The sequence below is a fragment of the Stegostoma tigrinum genome, chromosome 18 (genome assembly GCF_030684315.1).
Source record: "Stegostoma tigrinum isolate sSteTig4 chromosome 18, sSteTig4.hap1, whole genome shotgun sequence".
NCBI lineage: Eukaryota > Metazoa > Chordata > Chondrichthyes > Orectolobiformes > Stegostomatidae > Stegostoma > Stegostoma tigrinum.
Genome location: NC_081371.1, coordinates 1,123,398 through 1,146,467, shown reverse-complemented (window position 1 = coordinate 1,146,467; position 23,070 = coordinate 1,123,398). Strand labels below are relative to the sequence as shown.

Below are 23,070 nucleotides of genomic sequence, written 5' to 3'. Positions count from 1 at the left end.
ATGGGGGTGCGGCTTGGGGTGGGAGGAAGGGATGGGTGAGAGGAAGAACCAGTTAGGGAGGCAGAGACAGGTTGGACTGGTTTTGGGATGCAGTGGGTGGGCGGGAAGAGCTGGGCTGGTTGTGTGGTGCAGTGGGGGGAGGGGACGTACTGGGCTGGTTTAGGGATGCAGTAGGGGAAGGGGAGATTTTGAAACTGGTGAAGTCTACATTGATACCATTAGGCTGCAGGGTTTATCATTGTATTCAGAGCAAGCAAATAACAAAGAAAAGAGTGGGGTCCATTAAAAGCCAAAAGCAGTCACTTACTCAGAGGTGGATGATGCAGGTATGCTCCTTAATGAATACTCTGCATTCCTGCTCGCAAAAGAGAGTATGACATATTGGATTTAAGGAGAAATGTGAAATATTGGATATGATAAACTTAGGGAGGACGCATTAGTGGATCCTTGAAAGTAGGTAAATCACCCGAGCTGGGTGAAATGTACTCCAGGCTATTAAAAGAGGCAAGGGAGGAAGTAGTGGAATGTCTGACCATCACTTTCTAACTGTTGCCTAATACAGATTCAACATCAATGGAATGGAGGACTGGTAATGTTGTGCCTTTGTCTAAAGAGGCACTGAGGGGAAAGAATAATTATTGACAGGCAGTTGGTGTAACCTTAGAAGCAGGCAAATTGTCGGTGCCAATTCTGTGTGACAGAATAACTGTCACTTTTAAATACAGAGATTATCAAGAAGGTTCACTATGTATTTGTTATGGGACTGAACTGTGTGACTAACTTGATTGAATTTTTTTGAGGAAATGATAGAAAATTGATGAAAGTAGGCCATGCTGTCTGCATGAATTTTAGTAAAATTTCCACATGGCAGACTGGTTTAAATCACAGCCATGGGATCCAGTGGAATGCCTCAAGCTGGATGCGATGTAGAAGAAAATTACTGCAGAATGCTGGAATCTGTCCTGAGAACAGAAAATGCTGGAAATCACAGATCAGACAGCATTCATAGAGAGAGCAGGCTAATGTTTCGACCGGTGAGCCTGACGTCAGTGGTAGGGAACCTGCTGGAGAAGATACTGAGGGATAAGATCTATTCCCATTTGGAAGAAAATGGGCTTATCAATGATAAACAATATGGTTTTGTGCAGGGAAGGTCATGTCTTACCAACTTAAAAGAATTCTTTGAGGATGTGACAAAGTTGATTGAGGGGAAGGCTTACTTCAGTAGGGTGTTTGATAAGGCTCCCAACGGCAGACCCTGTACAGACAACAAGCAAAATGAACGTCATCTACAAAATACCTTGCAAGAACTGTGACAAACACTACATTGGACAAACAGGCAGAAAGCTAGCCACCAGGATACATGAACATCAACTAGCCACAAAAAGACGTGACCCACCATCACTAGTATCCTTACATACAGATGAGTAAGCACACCTTTTTGATTGGGACAACACATCCATCCTAGGACAAGCCAAACAGAGACATGCACGAGAATTCCAAGAAGCATGGCATTCCAACCGGAACTCCATCAACAAACACATTGATTTGGAGCCAATCTACCATCCTCTGAGGGGGGGGGGGGGGGGGGGGGGACAGGAAATGACATCACCAACCCAAGGAAACCTAAACAGATAAATAGAAAACGGGACATAACACCAGCGCTTCACTGGAGGCTCACTGATGTTACTTGGAATGGTGACAAAACGTCTGAAAACTAACCTTCCAGGTCAGCGAGCAAACTCACATCCAGAAACTCAACCTGAGCTACAAATCTTCTCAAAACTTGCTAAGAAAGGTTGAGTAGATTAGGATTATTTTCATTAGAAAGATGGAGATTGAGGGGGGACCTGACTGAGGTCTGTTAAATCATGAGGGGTATAGACAAGGTGGATAGCAAGAAGCTTTTTCCTAGAGTGGGGGACTCAATTACTGGGGTCATGAATTCAAAGTGAGGGGAGGAAAGTTTATGGGAGATATCCGTGGAAAGTTCTTTATGCAGAGGGTGGTGGGTGCATGGAATGCGTTGCCAGCGGAGGTAGTATACGCAGACATGAGAGTGTCTTTTAAGACGTATCTAGACAGGTACATGGATGGGCAGGGAGCAATGGGATACAGACCCTTAGAGGAAAGATGACCGGTTTAGACAGAGGATGTCAATCAGAGCAGGCTTGGAGGGCCAAAGGGCCTGTTTTTGTGCTGTAATTTTCTTTGTTCTTTTTTGAGTCTACATGACAAGCAGGTTACAATATTGGCTCAGTGACAGGACATGAAGTGCAATGGATGATGGGTATCTTTGTGACTGAAAGACTGTTTACACTGTGGCTCTGCAGGACTTAGACCTTGGTCCCTTTTTTGTGTTGTATCTCAATGATTTGGACATAAATATAAGGCACATGATCAAGGAGTTTACAAACGTCACAAAAATTGACCAGATGGGTGATAGTAAGGAGATTGCAGAGAGCTATTTTAATGAACTGGTCAGGTAGGCATAAAAGTGGAAGACAGAACTCAATCTGGAGAAACGCAAGGTAGTGCAAGGGAATGCACAATAAATTGGAGGATGCTGAGAGTGTGCAGTGGAAGTGGAGACTTCACAGTGGATACCAACAGATCCAAAGAAGGTAGTGAAACAGGTTGATATGATGATAAACATGGCATAAGGACTCCTTTATTAGCCATGGCACTGACTATAAGAACTGAGACGGAGTAAAGCATTACAATCCAATTTGAATATGTGTGCATTCTGGGTGCAATTACATGAATGAGAGTACAGAGGACATTTTAAATGAAGTTGCCAGGACTGGAAAATTGTAGGTAATAGAAAAAGTTGGATGGGCTGCCATTATTTGTCTTTGAACAAGGATGGCTAGGTGGAGATTTGGTTGAAAGTTGAGGAGCCTAGATCAAGTGCATGGGAAGGGCCTGTTTACCTTAGAGAGAAGTCAATGACAAGGGGCATAGATTTGAAGTAACTGATGGAAAGATTTCCTTGTATAATTAATGGTAATGGTACTGGCCAAGTAATTCAATGGCCTGTGCTAATGCTGTGGGGACGTAGGCTAAAGTCCCAGTTGGAAAATTTGAAATTCAACAATAAAACTGGAATTTAAAACTGAGCTCAGTAATAGTGATAACAACCATGATTGATTGTAAACATTGGTCTAGCTCACCAGGGTGCTTTAGGAAAGTAAATCTGCCATCTTTAGATTAGATTCCCTACAGTGTGGAAACAGGCCCTTCAGCCCAACAAGTCCATACCGCCCCTTGAAGCATCCCACCCAGACCCATCCCCCTATAACCCACACACCCATGAACACTATGGGTAATTTAGCATGGCCAATCCACCTAGTCTGCACATCTTTGGACTGTGGGAGGAAACCGGGGCACAGGAAACCCACATAGACACTGGGAGAATGTGCAAACTCCACACAGACAGTTGCCCAAGGCTGGAATCGAACCCGGGTATTTGGTGCTGTGAGGCTGCAGTGCTAACCAGTGAGCCACCGTGCCGCACTAGATCTTCATCTAGTCTGTCTTGTGTAACGCCAGATCCACATTAATGTAATTGACTCCAAACTGCTCCTGAAAATGTCTTGGAAAGTGACTCAGTTCAGGTGCAAAAAATGTGGAAAAGGAAACATGAATACAACCAGGACAGGATGCATTGGAATGTTTCCTAATTTGTATGTTTAGATCAGGAGACTCTGGGATATTTCTTAACTTGCTGCCTTTCCTTGTATCCACAGAATTTTGTCCTTATCTTGTAGTCCAAGTGGAACATCATTTGTTTGCTCCTCAGCTGCTCCAAGCATCAAACTGGGAACAGTGGTGGAAGCAGGAGATAAAGGAGTTAACCTGGTTCCAGGTGATCTCCTCCTATGGGACACAAAAACGATGAAGCAGCAGGTAAAGTACCAGAGACTGCCCACTTCGGAGAAATGGTAATGCTGGCCTGAAGTGTTGCTGAGGGTACACTTGGTTGAAATATACAACTGAATTCTGATTGATACATAATTTGATGCATATACATGAACAGTTGATAGTGAGAGAGAGTAATATGTCCACATTCTGTGCATGTGTGACAGAGAGAGAGATCTGTGTGTCCTGGCAGGTTGAGCGTTGAGAAAGACATCTGTACATCCTGATAGTGTATGAGAGAGACTGACATCTGTATATTGTGACTGTGTGAGAGAGAGAGACAGTGATGTGTACTGACTGTTTGTACGTGTGTGGGTGGGTGTCTCCAGGGAACTAGCAACAACTTGAGGGGGCTGCTGTTAAAATTTGAGTTTCACTTCAGCCCCCACACTCCTGGTGTACAGGCGCAGAGGGGCAGATAAGTCTATGAACCTTCTGGTGGCTTTGCTCCTGGGGGTGGCCATGATGGTCATTAACAGGTGTAGGCAGCAGGCCAAAGAGGGGCTCGTTGTTCCTGACTGTCTGACCCTCTTTCACGGTTATGTCTGCTCCAGGTCGTCCCTGGAGAGGGAGCACACGGTGCACACTGGTATGTTCGAGACCTTTCGAGACTGCTGTGTGTCTCATCGTTTGGAGTGTATAAACAACCTGGATAATGGTATTCTGATTCAGTTCAGTGTGTGTGTGTGTGAGAGAGAGAGAGAGAGATTGGCATATTCTGACAGCATGTGTGTGAGAGAGAGAGATCGGCATATTCTGACAGCATGTGTGAGAGAGAGAGAGAGAGAGAGAGAGATAGGCATATTCTGACTGTGTGTGTGTGAGAGAGAGAGTGACAGGAAGAAGCGGAGGGCCTTGAGGCCATCTGCATGCGGAATACAGGTGTACAGGGACTGGACGTCCTGTCCCGCAGACCCGACCAGTCCCCCTCCACCGACACCCTCATCCGCCTAGCCAAACTCGTCCTCACCCTCAACAACTTCTCTTTCGATTCCTCCCACTTCCTACAGACAAAGCGGGTGGCCATGGGCACCCGCATGGGCCCCAGCTATGCCTGCCTCTTTGCAGATTACGTGGTACAGTCCCTCTTCCGCACCTACACAGGCCCCAAACCCCACCACTTCCTCCGTTACATTGATGACTCTATCGGCGCCGCCTCTTGCTCCCCAGAGGAGCTCGAACAGTTGATCCACTTCACCAACACATTCCACCCCAACCTTCAGTTCACCTGGGCCATCTCCAGCACATCCCTCACCTTCCTGGCCCCCTCAGTCTCCATCTCAGGCAACCAGCTTGTAACTGATGTCCATTTCAAGCCCACCGACTCCCACAGCTACCTAGAATACACCTCCTCCCACCCACCCTCCTGCAAAAATTCCATCCCCTATTCCCAATTCCTCCGCCTCTGCCGCATCTGCTCCCACGACGAGGCATTCCACTCCCGCACATCCCAGATGTCCAAGTTCTTCAAGGACCACAACTTTCCCCTGACAGTGGTCGAGAACGCCCTTGACCGCGTCTCCCGCATTTCCCGCAACACATCCCTCACACCCTGTCCCTGCCACAACCGCCCAAAGAGGATCCCCCTCGTTCTCTCACACCACCCCACCAACCTCCGGATACAACGCATCATCCTCCGACACTTCCGCCATTTACAATCCGACCCCACCACCCAAGACATTTTTCCATCCCCACCCTTTTCTGCTTTCCGGAGCGACCGCTCTCTCCGTGACTCCCTTGTTTGCTCCACACTGCCCTCCAACCCCACGACATCCGGCACCTTCCCCTGCAACCGCAGGAAATGCTACACTTGCCCCCACACCTCCTCCCTCACCCCTATCCCAGGCCCCAAAATGACCTTCCATATTAAGCAGAGGTTCACCTGCACATCTGCCAATGTGGTATACTGTATCCATTGTACCCGGTGTGGCTACCTCTACATTGGGGAAACCAAGCGGAGGCTTTGGGACTGCTTTGCAGAACACCTCCGCTCGGTTCGCAATAAACAACTGCGCCTCCCAGTTGCGAACCATTTCCACTCCCCCTCCCATTCTTTAGATGACATGTCCATCATGGGCCTCCTGCAGTGCCACAATGATGCCACCCGAAAGTTGTAGGAACAGCAACTCATATTCCACTTGGGAACCCTGCAGCCCAATGGTATCAATGTGGACTTCACCAGCTTCAAAATCTCCCCTTCCCCCTCTGCATCCCAAAACCAGCCCAGTTTGTTTCGTTCCCTCCCCCCACTGCACCACACAACCAGCCCAGCTCTTCCCCTCCACCCACTGTGTCCCAAAACCAGTCCAGTCTGTCTCTGCCTCCCTAACCTGTTCTTCCTCTCACCCATTCCTTCCTCCCACCCCAAGCCGCACCTCCATCTCCTATCTACTAACCTCATCCCACCTCCTTGACCTGTCCGTCTTCCCTGGACTGACCTATCCCCTCCCTACCTCCCCACCTATACTCTCCTCTCCACCTATCTTCTTTTCTCTCCATCTTCGGTCCGCCTCCCCCTCTCTCCCTATTTATTCCAGAACCCTCACCCCATTCCCCCTCTCTGATGAAGGGTCTAGGCCCGAAACGTCAGCTTTTGTGCTCCTGAGATGCTGATGGGCCTGCTGTGTTCATCCAGCCTCACATTTTATTATCTTGGATTCTCCAGCATCTGCAGTTCCCATTATCAGAGATGTAAACGAGCTATGCATGAAATGATTTTAAAGTTTGCAGGCAATAAAACTTGGGGGAATTGTGAACGGAGAAGAGAACAGCATAAACTTCAAAAGGGCATTGACGCATTGGAGTGGTCGAATAGGTGTCACATGAACATAGGAACAAAACAGCGCAGAACAGGCCCTTCGGCCCTCCGTGTTGTGCAGACCTGTGACCTAATCTAAGCCCCTCCCCCTACACTATCCCATCATTATCCATATGATTATCCAAGGACTGTTTAAATGCCCCTAATGTGGCTGAGTTAACTACATTGGCAGGCAGGGCGTTCCACGCCCTTACCACTGTCTGAGCAAAGAACCTGCCTCTGACATCTGTCTTAAATCTATCACCCCTCAATTCGTAGCCATGCCCCCAAAAGACTCTCACTGTCCACCCTATCTAATCCTCTGATCATCTTGTATGTCTCTATTAAATCCCCTCATAGCCTCCTTCTCTCCAATGAGAACAGACCCAAGTCCCTCAGCCTTTCTTCATAGGGCCTGCGCTCCAGACCAGGCAACATCTGGTAAATCTTCTCTGCACTTTTTCCAATGCTTCCATGATGAAGTTCAGTGCTTTGGGGTGTGAGGTGATATACTTTGGTACAAAGAACATGGGGAAGCAGTATAACATAAAGGGCACTATTCAAAAGGGTGTATATCATTAGAGGTGGCAGGGCATACATAGTCTCCATAAATGGCAACATAGGCAAAAAGACACAAATGTTCAGCATGGACTGGTTGGACCAAAGGGTCTGTTTCCATGCTGTATGATTCTGTAAGAGCAGGGAGGTTATGTTGAACTTGTACAAGACACTGGTCAGACTTCATAGAATATTGCGTACAGTTCTGGAGACCGCACAAGGATATGTGGGAATACATTAGAGAGAGTGCAGAAGTAGTTTACTAGAATGATCCCAGGGATGGGACACTTAAGATATTAGGATAAAATGAAGAAGTTTGACTGTTTTTGTTTAAGAGGAGAAGTCTCAGAGAAGATTTGTTACAACTTTTCAAGATCTCAACGGGCCTGCACAGAGGGGATAGGAAGAAATGGTTCTCACTTCGAAATGGGTAGAGACCCAGAGAGCAGTTTTCAAGTGTTTATAACAGAAGGAAATGCACGGTGAGGAAGTAAATTTCCACATGGTATATAATTAGGGTTGGGAAGAGAGATAATTGGACTGCCTGTACTCAGAGTTGATGAGTTAATGTACTTAAAGTTGATGTGGCACCAGGACTGAATGAGATGCATCCATGGATGCTGAGGGATGTGAATATGATATTGTAGAGTCCCTGGTTATAGATTTTCAGTCATCTTTAGACTGGTGGATAATGACAGAGGTCTGGAGTAATTTTGAACGTTTTGCACCCTTCTTTACAAATAGGGTTAAAGATAATCCCTGCTGGTATTTGTCAGCCTGTTTAACCTTGGTGGGAAACCTTGTGAAAACAGTAAGTCAGGATAATAGTACTGGTCAAATGGGCAAACGTGGGTTAACTCAGGAAAGCCAGTGAGCAAAAATGATTTTAAGTAATTTGAATATTTTTGAAGAGTAACAGATGTTGATGAGAGCAATGTTGTTGATGTGGTGTCCATGGACTTCCGAAAGGTGTTTGATACAATACAAAAACAGACATGAACAAAGTTAGAGCTGACGGAATAAACAGGTTAGTAGCAAGAAGGATACAGTATTAGCTCAGTGACCGGAAAAGGAGGAGTGGTTCATAGATGTTTTTCAACTTGGCAGAAGGTTTATTGTGGAGTTCGTCAAAGATCAGTATTGGACTTGATATGTTTAAATGATCTTGGTGTATAGGGCACCATTTCGATATTTGCAGATGATATAAAACTTGGAAATACTGTGAGGAGGAAAATATGTTCACAAGGACATAGACAAGTTGATGAAATTGTTGGGGAGATGTCAATGAAATTCACCTTGGGGAATGGAAGAGAGTGAAATTTGAGGTGATTAACCTTGATCAAAAGACCATGGAGAGATGAAATAAAGCAAAACGTACAACTTGAGGGGTGGGTGGGGGCAGTGGTGGTGCAGTGTAGGAGCAAAAGGACTTAGATGTGTACATGCATAAGTCATTGAAAGTACCAGGACTGATTGAAATAGTGGTTGACAGAACGTAATGTATCCAAGGTGTTATTAATAAGGGCTAAGCAGAGCAAGAGGTTATGATGGACTTGCATGAGACACTGGTTTGGCCTCAGCTGGAAGTTTGCATAGACTCCTATGCCTGATCTTTTAGAACGATGTTAGGGTTTTGGAGAAAATTCAGTAAAGGTTCAGGAGAATGATTCCAGAGATGGAGATTTTCAGTGACATAGACAGATTGGAGAAGTCGGGGCAGTTCTCCTTCGAGAAAAGAAAGCTGAGAGGATAAGGGGTCTGATTGATTGTGGACAGTGTGATTTTGAAGAAATTGTTCCCACTTGTGAAAGGGTTGAGAACGATAGTGTACAGCTGTAAAGTAAGCAAAAGAAGCAAACACAATTTGAAAAAATCCGTTTTGTGCAGCAAGGGCTTAAGATCTGGAAAGCAGTCCTGCGAATATGGACTAGGCAAATTCAATAGAGACTTTCAAAAGGGAATTGAACTGCTATTTGAAAAGAAATAGTGCCACTCTGCTGCCTGAACATTAAGAGAATGTCTCATTCAGCCATGGCTTCATTGCATGCCACAGTAATTCTGAAATGCTGTGCTGGGGAGGCTGAGCATGCTTGCTATTGGTAACAAATTGAAGTGGATGGAAGTTGCAGTGTTTGTAACTTAATGCTGCTGAGTACTTAAATTTTCCAGTAAGTTGACTTGTTTTTCTGTAGCACCAGTTTTCTCTGGACCCTGAGCCTATTGCCATTAACTGTACAGCTTTCAACCATAATGGAAATCTGCTGGTGACTGGAGCTGCTGATGGCATCATCCGACTCTTTGGTAAGATAAACCTTTTCTTTACATTGGTAGTCAAAAGGATACTTTTAAGTTTTAATAAAAAGGCCTGCTTCAAATAAACTTAACATTGAAGATAGTTTAATGTCCGAACGATGGGCTGCTGGTGTCCAGTTATTCCAACAAGAGTTGTCCTCTCTACATTGCCAAATGGCTACCTAGCCACCCTTCAGAAAGGACCACCTCATAGTGCTTCTCTGCATTAAACCTCTCCTTCTTTCAAAGCAGTGCCATAATCCAAAGCAATGAGACTTACTAGAGCAGGTCAGCTGACTGTAGTTGGTGAATTTGAAAGAATTATGGGGTTTTTGTGGTGCAGTGGTGGTGTCCCTGCCTTTGAGCCAGGAGGTTCGTGTGCAGGTCCCACCTACCCCTAGAGGTGTGTAATAAGATCCCTGAACAGGTTGATTAGAAAATATCACAACAGAATTAAGTGTGGCTTTTCCTCACAAAAGCATTCAGCTACTGGAATGAGCTGCCAGGGGAGGTGATGGAGGCTAGTGCAATTACAATATTTACAAGGCATCTCGATTGTTACCTGAACAGGAAGGGTTGGGAGGGATATGGGCCAAATGCTGGTAAATGGGTGTGGACGTGTTAGACCAAAGAGACTGTTTCTATGCTGTACATCTCAGTGACTGGATTGGCCAATGAGGTGAAAGGGTTATTGGTTTGAGTAGTTTATCTTTTCTTAACGTGCTGAGATTTCTCTGGTTCATGCACCTATCAGTCCCAGTGGTGCTTGTTTCATTTATTAACGCACTCTGTTGAGAGAGATTTGTGGTGAGCCACCCAGACATTTGCACACTCCTCCATGCCCAGAAACCAGAGACTAGGTTCTTGCTGTCTTCCTTCATCCGTCCCATTCTGAAATGAATTCTGCAGAGACTATTGCCCAGGGCAGAAATGGCTAGCACGAGGGGTCATAGTTTTAAGCTGGTTGGTGGAAAGTATAGAGGGGATGTCAGAGGCAGGTTCTTTACGCAGAGAGTTGTGAGAGCATGGAATGCGTTGCCAGCAGCAGTTGTGGAAGCAAGGTCATTGGGGTCATTTAAGAGACTGCTGGACATGCATATGGTCACAGAAATTTGAGGGTGCATACATGAGGATCAATGGTCGGCACAACATTGTGGGCTGAAGGGCCTGTTCTGTGCTGTACTGTTCTATGTTCTAAATTCGGTGTGCTTTGTTTCATGTGTTTCAGACATGCAGCGGTATGACTGTGCTATGAGCTGGCATGCACATTCTGGAGAAGTTTATTCAGTGGAGTTCAGCTATGACGAAAATTCAGTTTACAGCATTGGTGAAGATGGAAAGGTAATTGCACAGCTGTCAAACAGCGAGCCTGAATACTGTGTCTAAAAGATTCATTCGGAGGGGCAGTAGCACTTGGAACTCTACCTGTATTTCGCCCAAAGATTATCCTGCATCCTCCACAGTTTTGTCTTCCATTTCATCAGAAATACCCGTCTCTCCAGATTTTCAGTTTTTCACAGTGGGCTGTAGATAAAAGATATTTCTGAAGAAGGGTCTCGACCCGAGACGTCAAACTTTCCTGCTCCTCTGATGCTGCTTGGCCTGCTGTGTTCATCCGGCTTCACACTGTGTTATCTCAGATCCTGCAGCGTCGGCAGTTCCTATTACATCTGCAGATAAAAGGCTTTCACTTAGCTGTATTTGGAAAGATGTAGTTGAGAGTCTGTAAATGTATCTTTCTGTGGTGAATGAGTGTGTCTGTGTAGAACATAGAACAGTACAGCACAGAACAGGCCCTTCAGCCCACAATGTTGTGCCGACCATTGATCCTCATGTATGCACCCTCAAATTTCTGTGACCATATACATGTCCAGCAGTCTCTTAAATGACCCCAATGACCTTGCTTCCACAACTACTGCTGGCAACGCATTCCATGCTCTCACAACTCTCTGCGTAAAGAACCTGCCTCTGACATCCCCTCTATACTTTCCACCAACCAGCTTAAAACTATGACCCCTCGTGCTAGCCATTTCTGCCCTGGGAAATAGTCTCTGGCTATCAACTCTATCTATGCCTCTCATTATCTTGTATACCTCAATTAGGTCCCCTCTCCTCCTCCTTTTCTCCAATGAAAAGAGACCGAGCTCAGTCAACCTCTCTTCATAAGATAAGCCCTCCAGTCCAGGCAGCATCCTGGTAAACCTCCTCTGAACCCTCTCCAAAGCATCCACATCTTTCCTATAATAGGGCGCCCAGAACTGGACGCAGTATTCCAAGTGCGGTCTAACCAAAGTTTTATAGAGCTGCAACAAGATCTCACGACTCTTAAACTCAATCCCCCTGTTAATGAAAGCCAAAACACCATATGCTTTCTTAACAACCCTGTCCACTTGGGTGGCCATTTTAAGGGATCTATGTATCTGCACACCAAGATCCCTCTGTTCCTCCACGCTGCCAAGAATCCTATCCTTAATCCTGTACTCAGCTTTCAAATTCGACCTTCCAAAATGCATCACCTCGCATTTATCCAGGTTGAACTCCATCTGCCACCTCTCAGCCCATCTCTGCATCCTGTCAATGTCCCGCTGCAGCCTACAACAGCCCTCTACACTGTCAACGACACCTCCGACCTTTGTGTCGTCTGCAAACTTGCTGACCCATCCTTCAATTCCCTCGTCCAAGTCATTAATAAAAATTACAAACAGTAGAGGCCCAAGGACAGAGCCCTGTGGAACTCCACTCACCACTGACTTCCAGGCAGAATATTTTCCTTCTACTACCACTCGCTGTCTTCTGTTGGCCAGCCAATTCTGTATCCAAGCAGCTAAGTTCCCCTGTATCCCATTCCTCCTGACCTTCTGAATGAGCCTACCATGGGGAACCTTATCAAATGCCTTACTGAAGTCCATATACACCACATCCACAGCTCGACCCTCATCAACCTTTCTAGTCACATCCTCAAAAAACTCGATAAGGTTTGTAAGGCATGACCTACCCCTCACAAAGCCGTGTTGACTGTATTTGATCAAGCCATGCTCTTCCAGATGGTCATAAATCTTATCCCTCAGAATCCTTTCTAACACCTTGCAGACGACAGACGTGAGACTTACCGGTCTATAATTGCCGGGGATTTCCCTATTTCCTTTCTTGAACATTTTGGTGAAATTTCATAGATAAAGTCAGAATTAGTTTAAAGTTTGTTGCAGCAAGTTGATTTGTGTACCCAGTTGAGAGATATGCAAGTTTTAATGAATCTGATAAGTTTGGCCTTTCATTTTTGGTTCTCTTGTTGATCTAGTTTATTCAATGGAACATCCATAAGAGCGGAGTCAAGGTTTCTGAATGCGAGATGCAGTCAGATGCTATCGGCCCATTTGTACTGTCTGGCTACAGCGGGTACAAGCAAGTTCAGGTGCCTCGTGGAAGACTATTTGCATTTGATTCAGAAGGGCACTATGTACTCACTTGTTCCTCTAGTGGTGGAGTTATTCACAAGGTAAGGCACAGAGACCAGTATGTGTGATGGGAACTTAGTTTATTTTCAACCTCTTCTGAAGAATCAGTTGATGTTGAGATGTGACTTCCTTACTACTTCACCAAGTGGCCATTTGTTTTTTGTAAGCCTGGACAGTGCACATGACACACAGCATTACAGCTGAGTCTTGTCCACTCAATTGAACTGTGTGCTTTAAGCAAAAGTAAAAATGTTGCTATCAGGATTTGCATTTCTGGGTGTATCTTTCTTTCCCTCCCATATTGTAAGCACTGATCCTAGTTGCAACCTTAAAATTTTATGTCCTGGCTGCAATCAGTGGCATCTAATCGAGGTGTTACTTTTCAATTACATTAGTATTATGAGTCACACTTGAGGTGCAATTACTCTAATTTAGTGAACCATACAGAGTGCTGATTAGAGTGTAGCTGGAATACTATATGCATCAGGAAGGATGCATTGGTCTTGGTACAGCACCAATTCAGTGCAATAATACTTGGGCTAAAAAGTTTACACTATGAGGACAGATTGTGCAAACTACTTTCCTTTCAGTCAGGGTAGTCTGGAATGGCAAAATAAACTGATGTAGTAACTACTTCCTCTGCTGGAGAACCCAGAACAAGAGCTCATTCGTTCCCTCCAATGACAGTGCACACTGGCAGTTGTTTCAGATGTGTGCAACTGAGATTGGTGCATATTTGTCAGGTAAGGATAATATGAACTGTGGAACAACAGCAAATTGATCCTGACTGATCTATCAGGGCTGATTTGTATCTTAATTCTCATCTAATTGAGTAGAGGACAAGTTTGAGGGACTGAATGACCTCCTCCTATTCCTCTATACAGTTGTTCTTATTCTTATTGGGCTGAGTTATACTACCTCGAAGATGGAATTGAGTTCTGACCAACTGGGCTATATGGATAATGGCTACACCAGCTATTGCTTTTAACCGCAGTCTATAAGCATATGGCCTTGACCTCCCATGATTGAGCAATGAAGTAGTTTGGTCAAGGGATGGAAGAGAAAGGATGACAGCAATGGAACATGTTAAGCTCAAGTGGATACAAAGCACCAGCAGAAACCGTGGATATGGAGAGCAGGTGAACTGGTCGTAAATGCTGAGCAAAGAGCAGGCAAAGTATTAGTTTACAAACGTGTTTTAACATTGTAAGATTCTTGGGTGCTGACAGATTAAAGCATATGCACACTTCAATAAATGTTTAAATTTTTCACTGGGGAGTAAGATTTATTGCTTAATCAGGCCATTCCTTAGCTCAGAACATTTTCATCATGTGTAGCTTATTTGCAGGTTCCAGCATCTGAGCCTTGTGTTTTAAAATACTGCATTCTTTAGATTTAGCCTTTGTATTATCCTCTGTCGTGACTCTCTGCCACATAGCATATGGTAACAGTGTGATGACTGCAAGTAGACAGTGTCATGCATCATATAGTGACCATGTGATCAGTCATGTCAACTGTGCTGCACTGCACATGGTAACAGCATGATGGGTCACGTATGCTGTGCGTCGCAGAATATGGTTACAGTGTGTTAGTGCCCATGAATACTGTGTCGCACAGCATATGGTGACAGTGTTGTGAGCATGGGCATACTGTACACGGTACAACAACCTAAGCATGGGGATATTTAGGGTTTGCTAACTCATAAAACTAGCAATATGAGTGTGAAACATTGTATATCACAATGATGTATATTACAGACTCCCTGTATATGATTTCAGTAAGCAACTTGTATCATTGACTGTCCACAGTACAAATAAGAACAGGAGTAGGCCATTTCACCCCTTGACAATGTTCTGCCGTTCAGCAATTTCCATCACATCCCTAAACATGTGGCAGGTGTACTTAGATACAGCAGTAATAATATGCTGTGTAACAGCCTAGCTTTTGCTAACTGCTGCACAGCTCATACCTGTAGCTAACAGTCCTTGTTTGAAAAAAGACCCCATTACAAGGGTCTGGATGCCTTTCTTTACCTTAGCTTTGTATTTGGTTCCTGATAGTTGCTTTTCTCTCATCAGTCAGTGTTTTACGAACTTTTAAGTTCTATGTCTAATTTATAATTCACTTTTTCCCCAATTAACTTGTGAAACATACAGAATTATAACAGGGCTAAACAGGGTAGATACAGGAGTGATATTCCTGTTGGATATGAGGTAAACTGTTTAGGACCGAGATGAGAAATTTCTTCACCCAGAAAGTGGTGAGCCTTTGGAATTCATTATCAGAGAAAGCAGTTAAAGCCAAAACATTGTATAATTTCAAGAATGAGTTGGATTTTGCTGTTGGAACTAAAGGGATCAATGGGTATGGAAAGACAGTGGAAACAGGATACTGTGTTGGTAGATCAGCCATAATCGATCAATGGCAGAGCAGACTTGACTGTTATACTCTGGCCCCTATGTTCTGTTTCTTATAAAACATTTCACAATTTTGATTATTCTTGCTACTTTTCCACTTGGGTACCTCCACATTTGAGTAAGATAGACAAATCGAGATAGTGGGAAAGGTGGAGAGGAGGAATGGATGAGTGAGAGGTGCTGAGTGGAAGGGGAGGCATAAGTGAGTACAGAGGGTATAAGTGAGCTTATGTTGCAAAAATGAGTTAGGAAGACAGATGTGTGTGGTGGAGAGAGAGAGAAACTAGCTTTAATAACTCTGTGGGGTTAAGGGAATGTAGGGCTTAACTGAGTCTTCAGAATATGGAGAGTTTGGCTGAATCATGCCTGAGTATGCCAAATAAGGTTTGAAAAGTACTGAAATTTTTTTCATGCTTATTTATGTTTTATCTTCTTGATCTATAATGCTCGAACTTTAATATACCAAATATTCCTGTGCTACTTTTTGCTGTTTTGGTTTTCCTAGAGTTGTTAATTTTCAAGCATTTTCATGGATGTTTATTTATGTGGACATCACTAGCAAAGCCAGCTTTTCTTGCTTAACCTTAATTATCCTTGACAAAGTGGTACTGAGCTAAAAATCAGATTTGACGACGTCTATGAAGCCTCACCTTCAAGCACTGGCTGTAATGATTGCTGTAATGCTGAGTTCACTTTATTAATTTGATGATAATGCAAAGGCCTACACACTCGATCATCACAGAAGGCAAACAAAGGGAAAACTACCAATTTGAAATAGCCTTAAAGCTTTTGCATTTCATAGAGTTATATATACATTATTCTTTGTAAATAAAAAAGACAAAAAAATTCACATTCTTTTCTTTGGCCTTTCCCATTGCTATGTGCTGTCCTTAGTTGTGTACTTACATTTTCAAGTGATCCTCTGGATTTGGCCATTTGTAAATGAATTCTATACCTAACTTATGCATGTGTGATTCTGTCAGAGTGTCCCTCTTTTGCTGCATTTCAAGATCAAAGATCCCCACTTTCTCCTAAAGTACACTTGCAAATCCTTGTTGTCTTGATTAATCTGTACTAGGAATAACAGTTCATGGGCATGGGCAAAGGTTGATCCAAGAATAAGTGAGACTCGAGATTCAATTTTTCTGTTCACTGCAGTGTGTTTTCTGCCTTCTAGCTGACAAATGCTGAGCAAATCTTGGAGCCTTGCCTATCACTTGGAGGTCATCGGGCACCTGTGGTCACTGTTGATTGGTGCACTGCAATGGATTGTGGGACATGCCTGACAGCATCCATGGATGGGAGGATTAAGCTGACAACTCTACTAGCCCAAAAAGCATGAATGAAAAACCATCAGGACTGAAGCTACACTCTGGCTGACTGAGAGACATTGCCCCATTAGCAAGGTGCAGGACGTTGCAATAGTGTGCTTCCAGTGCAATCTGTGAAGGTTTCACTAACCAAATGATTCCCGATATTTTGCTGCCTATGAAAGTCATTTCTGTTTTAGTCTTATTTCTAAAACTTCACTTCAAGAACAGCTTATTGTGAATGCCAGGGACCAGGGTTAATGTACTGTCCCAGGCCACAATTAATTGTAGCTCTCACCTCTTTTGTCACAGTGGTGGAACATGTCCTCAGAATGAACAAATATACTGTCTCTTAACCTCATCACACTATTGTGACATGATCTGCATCTTATGCTTTGTTACTTTGCTGGTGTCGGTCACATGCCAAATAGTGTTATTGTGACCCAATTCAACCAGAAATTCATAGGCTAGACCTTTGTTAGCTTAGCTTACCTGATCTTAGATGGTCCAGTTGTCCAATACAACAGCTTAGTTGAGTACCTTAGGCAGAAGGTTATATGTTATCTAAGTTCTTACTTCTGTGGTATCTGTTTCTGTCTAGTGGACTGTTTTTGTGTTTTTTCATTGTGCACAAGATCTGGGCAAACTATGAAATCTCATAGTTAGGTATGCTGCAGGTATTCTCAGTGTAGCCTCATGTGATAACTAATGGTTTTGAAGGATCACACATATGTATATTGTATAGAAGGAAACATGGATAAAATAAACCTGATCCAGAAATATTCCCATTTTTATTTGCGTTACTGTGTGTTATATGCCTTTCATTGTCTTAGTTGAGCATTAAACCTGCTTGGAGAATTTGTGAATACTTTTAACTGGTAATATAGTTTCACACAATTGGCTCAAGTAGAAAAAAGGCTGTTTACTAGGAGGTGAGAAGGTATATTGGTAAGAGCATAGTGGTGCAGAGTTTAAATTTCTACCAAACAAAACCTTGAACAAATTTCTGTCATATAAGGAGAGCAATGACAACTGACCCAGGCTCTACGGTAACTTTTACTTACGAATGTCCAGCCGTTCTGTGACCTCAAGAAGCATATATTGCAGGGTTGCACTTGGTTCTTGGGTACCCATAATAATTGCTTCATTCTTGGAGAGTCCGAGATGCTGCACCTGTTCAGACCAATATCCATTGGTTAATGACAGCCTCTGGCTCAGACTCACCGAACATGGATTCCGTTTTAAATTTCATCCTTAGTGTTTCAAATCCACTCAGGATCACAAGTACCGCCAAGACGTACAGCACTGTCCGGTCAGTGCATCCCTGCATCCTGAAATCCACACTCAATGCCGTGCACTGCCATATGCTATCTCAGAGCTGCCCTGCTGAGTGCCAGCTCTCTGGCACCACCATTTTTCTCCCCCAGAAGGTGATCCCCACCCTCAAATATCAGGGAATAGTGCTGACGACAGTCACTAATCTCATCTCGTCTGGGATCTCCCTGTTCTCCAAGCTCATCGTCCCTCAGCCCCATATAGCCTGCTTCTACCTTCTTCCCAAAATCCGCAAATAGGACAGACTCATTATTTCTGCCTGTTCCTGTCCCACAGAACCTATCACTTCCTACCTTGACTCAACTTTTCGTTCTCTCCTTGTCCAGTTGCTTCCCACATTTATCTGAGATTCTTCTGACACTTTACATTTGTTTCAGAATTTCCAGTTCACAGACTCCAGCTGCCTCCTCTCACCATAGACTTGCAGTCTGTTTGCATGCCCTTTTCCACCATCAGAATGGTCTTGGGGCTCTCCACTCCTTCCTAGAAAGAAGGCCTGACCTGTCCACTACCACACTCCTCCACCTGACTGAGCTTGTTCTCACTTTGAACAGCTCCTTTAATTCCTTTCATTTTCTTCAGATCAATAACGTGGCCATGGGCACCTGCATGAGCATCAGTTACGCCTGTATCTCTGTTGCATCCATGGAACATTCCTCGTTTCAATCCTATTCATGTGCCTCCCCACAAATTTTTCTCTGGTACATTCATGACATCATTGGTGCTGTTTCTCTCATTCAGAAAATGGAAAAAATTATGAATTTCACTTCCAGTGCCCCCCTTATTCTTACATTGACCATGTCCATCTCTGATCCTTCCTTCCCTTTCTTGACATCTCTGTTCCCATTTCCCAAAGTTAACTATAAATTGTCTCACTCAGTTTCCTGTAAAGATTCCTCTTCATTCTCCTAGTTTCTCTATCTGAACAATATCAGTTCGGATGATACCAGCTTCCACAGAAATGTCCACCTTGGTTCGCAGGGCGCTTAGTTGGTCTGACCTATATGCCAAGTTCTGCCCTTACAACATCAGTTCATTCCCACAATACCAACAGGGTCCCCTGTCCTCATATTCCACACTCCACAATCAAAGTATCATAAGGCACTATTTCTGTCACATACAGTGGGGTGCTACCTGCAGACAAACATGCCCCTCGTCTGCCTTGTCAGCATTTTGTGAGGACTGTCCCTCTCCAGGACATCCTGCTGTACTTCTCCTTTGCTCCCAGCTCATTCCTACATGTCATGGCACCTTCCCATGCAATCACAGGTTGTGTAGGACTTCCCCATTTACCATCACCTTCCTCAAGGCTCCAGACGCACCTTCCAGGTGAAGCTGTGATTTATCTGCACTTCACTCAACATAGTCTACTGTATTTACTGCTCACAATGTGGTCTCCTCTACATTCGGTGACTGCTTTATGGACCACTTACGTTCTGCAAAAGTGACCCCAACCATCCTGATGCCTGCCATTTCAACTCATCACCATGTTCCCTAGTCAATACTTTATGGTTCAGGCATGTTGCAGTGCTCCAGCATCTTGGCACAAGCTACAAGAATTGCATCTCATTTTTGCTTGGGGAAACTGCAGCCTTCAAGCCTCAATATTAACTTCAATAATTTTAGGGCCTGAATACCTTGTTCCATGCCCTTTTGCCCACCTCACATGCCAGGCCTGTAACACAGGCTGCTTTCAGCATAGCCAACCCATTTTCAACGACTCATAGTCCTCATTTTCCTGCTCCCTGGTGTATTATCATGCATCTCTTTGTCTGCTTAATTGTCATATTCTGTCTCTTTCTTGGCTAAATCTTGGCCTACCTATTGAAAAATTTCTTTTTCTCCTCAGATCCCCACCTCACCCATCCCACTCCACCTGATCAACCATCTGTCTTTAGCATAGCATATATACTACCTTCTCCTGGGTACTATCAGTTCCAGAGAAGACCGGCTAGACCGAAAATGTTCACTATGCTTTCTCTCCCCGGATGCTGCTAGGTCTGCTGAATTTCTCCAGCAAGTTCTATTTTTGACCCAATCTTGGTGGCTGGATGCTGATTAATAATTATAGGATAATACCAAAGAAGTGGTTCCTGTCCCTATTTGGCAGAAAGGTCCAACAACCAAAATCATCTAACACAGACTCTAATTGAACAGTCCATTTCATCTTGAAAATTTGCTACCATTACCTTAACCAGTTGTGTGATGTCCTCCACTACAAGTCAGTCAGGGTGGTCTGATATTGTGGTCATCTTTGTGTGACTAAACAGGGGCCTGGAGCTAGATTACAACAAAGAACCAATGTACTGCCATTCCTTGGAGGAGGATAAAGTTGGTGCAACTGAGTAGCCTGCCATCTTCACCCTTACCACCACACACATTGAAGGAGGAAATCTTAAAGTCCCTACAGTGTGGACACTAAAGTTCTATAATGTTGCAGCATAACATGCCTGTCCTTATACTCAGTGCCCCTTCCAATGAAGGCAAGAATGCTATGGGCCTTTTTATTACCTTGTGTCCCTGCACTGCCACCTTCAAGTGATCTGTGGACGTGCACACCCAGATCTCTGCACATGAGTACTCCTAAGGGTTCTGCCATTCACTGTATAATTTCCACCTGTACGTGATCTTCCAAAATGCATCATCTCACTTTGTCCAGATTAAACTCCATCTGCCATTTTCTGTCCACGATTCCACCTGATCTATATCCTGCTGTATCCTCTGACAATCCTCCTCACTATCCACAACTCCACTAATCTTTGTATTGTCCACAAACTTACTAATTAGACCAGCTACATTTTCCTCTAGTGATAGTAGGAAAGCAGATGCTGGAGAATCTGCGATAACAAGGTGTAGAGCTAGATGAACACATCAGGCCAAGCAGCAAAGCTGACGTTTTGGGCCTAGACCTTTCTTCAGATTTTTCTGAAGAAGGGTCTAGGCCCGAAACGTCAGCTTTCCTGCTCCTCTGATACTGCTTGGCCTGCTGTGCTCATCCAGCTTTACACCACCTTATCTTACATTTTCCTCTAAATTATTTATGTAGATCACGAACAGCAGAGGTCCCAGCACTGATACCTGTGGAACACCACTAGTCAAAAAAAAAAGCATCCTTGTACCACTACCCTCTGTCTCCTATGACTGAGCCAGTTCTGTATCCATCTTGCCAGCTCACCCCAATACCATGTGACTTTACCCTTTGTACCAGTCTGAAATGAGGCACCTTGTCAAAGGCTTCACTGAAGTCCATGTAGACAACATCAACCACTGTTTCCTCATCGACTGTCTTTGTCATCTCCTCAAAAAAAACTTGATCAATTTATTGAGGCATGATCTCCCTGCAGAAAACAATGCTGTCTATCGCTAGTAAGCCCATTTTCTTCTAAATGGAGATCTTGTCCCTGAGAATCTTTTCCAATAATTTCCCTACCACTGACATGAAGCTTTCAGGTCTGTAATTTCCTGGATTATCCCTGCTATCATTCTTAAAAAGTACAACAACATTAGCTATTTTCCAGTCCTCTGGGACCTCACCTGTGGCCAGAGAAGATACAAAGATGTCTGTCAATGCTCCAGCAATTTGGTTTCCAGCCCCCCTCAATATTCTGGGATAGATCCCATCAGGACCCAAAGACTTAATTACCGTAATACATTATATGAAATTACAATACCTCTTCTTTTCTAGTAGCAACTTAGAAATTTAACACTCCCTTGCGATCATCCTCCACCAATTCCTTCTCTTTTGTGAATATCACGCAAAGTATTAACTTAGGACCTTGCCTATCTCTTCTGGCTCCATATAGATTCCCTTCTTTTTGTCCTTGAGTGGACCAACCTTTCCCTGGCTACCCTTTTGCTTTTTATGTTTGTATAAAAAGCCTTACGATTCTCTTTAAACCTGTTTGCTAATAAATTTTCATGACTCCTTTTAGCTGTTCCAATTCCTTGTTTAAATTCTTTCTGACTCGCCTTGTATACTTAAAAGGGCTACGTCTCTTCTCATAGTCCTGGACCTTATGTATGCTTCCTTTTTTTGGCGAGGTCATAACATCCCTGGTCATTCAGGGTTCATGTCACATGCCATACCTATCCTTCATCCTCACAGGAATGTGCTGCTCCTGAACTCTTATCAACCACCCTTTTGAAATACTCCCACATGTCTCATGTGGATTTATCCTCAAACAGTTGCGTCCAATCAAAATTCTCCAGTTCCTGCCTAATATTGTTGTAGTTCACCTTTCCCCATTTTAGCATCTTCACTTAGCAAGGACTGCTGCTATCCTTACCATGAATATCTTAAAACTCACAGTATTGATTACTACACCAGAAATGCTCCCTCTCTGAAACTTCACTCACCCGGGTGGACTTATTTCTCAAAACCACGTCCACTATAACCCATTCCCTGGTTGGACTGTTTACAAACTGTGTTAAGAAACCCTCCTGAATGATCCTTACAAATTCTGCCCCATCCAAGCCCCTTACAAGAAGTGAGTCCCAATCAATATAGCAGAAGTTTAAAATCAACGACCACAACAACCCTGCTGTTTTTAAATCTTCACAAAATCTGTCTCTTCATTCGTTCTTCTATCGCCCCACTAGCTGTCGGGAGGCCTGTAGTACACCCCAGCACTGTGATTTCACCTTTCCTGTTCCTGAGTTTTACCCAAATTGCCTCGTTGCATGGGTGCTCAGTATCCTCCCTCCATACAGCTGTGAGATACTTCTTTACCAGTAATGCAACTCCCTGACCCTTTTTACATTCCCTTCTATCATACCTGAAACGTCTAAATCCTGTAACATTCAGCTCCCGTCCTGAACCTCTTTTGGTCAAGTCTCTAATCACATAATGTTATTGTTCCAGGTACTAACTAACATTCTAAGTTTATCTGCCTCACTCATTATACTTTTCACGTTGAAGCACGTGCATTTTAGACCACCTCCCCTGCTTTTTTCAGTAGCGTTTCCCTGCCTGTTGTTGGTCATGT

At 44.0% G+C, this 23,070-nt stretch overlaps 1 protein-coding gene across 4 annotated transcripts in view; it reads left to right on the top strand.

The window, feature by feature from the left end:
* Positions 1 to 17,538, top strand: part of wdr91 (WD repeat domain 91) — a 59,756-nt gene extending 42,218 nt beyond the window's left edge. For all 4 annotated transcript variants that reach the window (XM_059652261.1, XM_048549241.2, XM_048549242.2 and 1 more), the window contains 5 exons: positions 3,750 to 3,909; positions 9,469 to 9,577; positions 10,797 to 10,909; positions 12,867 to 13,064; positions 16,618 to 17,538. In XM_059652261.1, coding sequence (XP_059508244.1) covers positions 3,750 to 3,909; positions 9,469 to 9,577; positions 10,797 to 10,909; positions 12,867 to 13,064; positions 16,618 to 16,782 — 745 coding nt within the window. In that variant the 3' untranslated portion in view covers positions 16,783 to 17,538. The remainder of the gene's footprint in view (positions 1 to 3,749; positions 3,910 to 9,468; positions 9,578 to 10,796; positions 10,910 to 12,866; positions 13,065 to 16,617) is intronic.
* Positions 17,539 to 23,070: the final 5,532 nt, after the last annotated feature.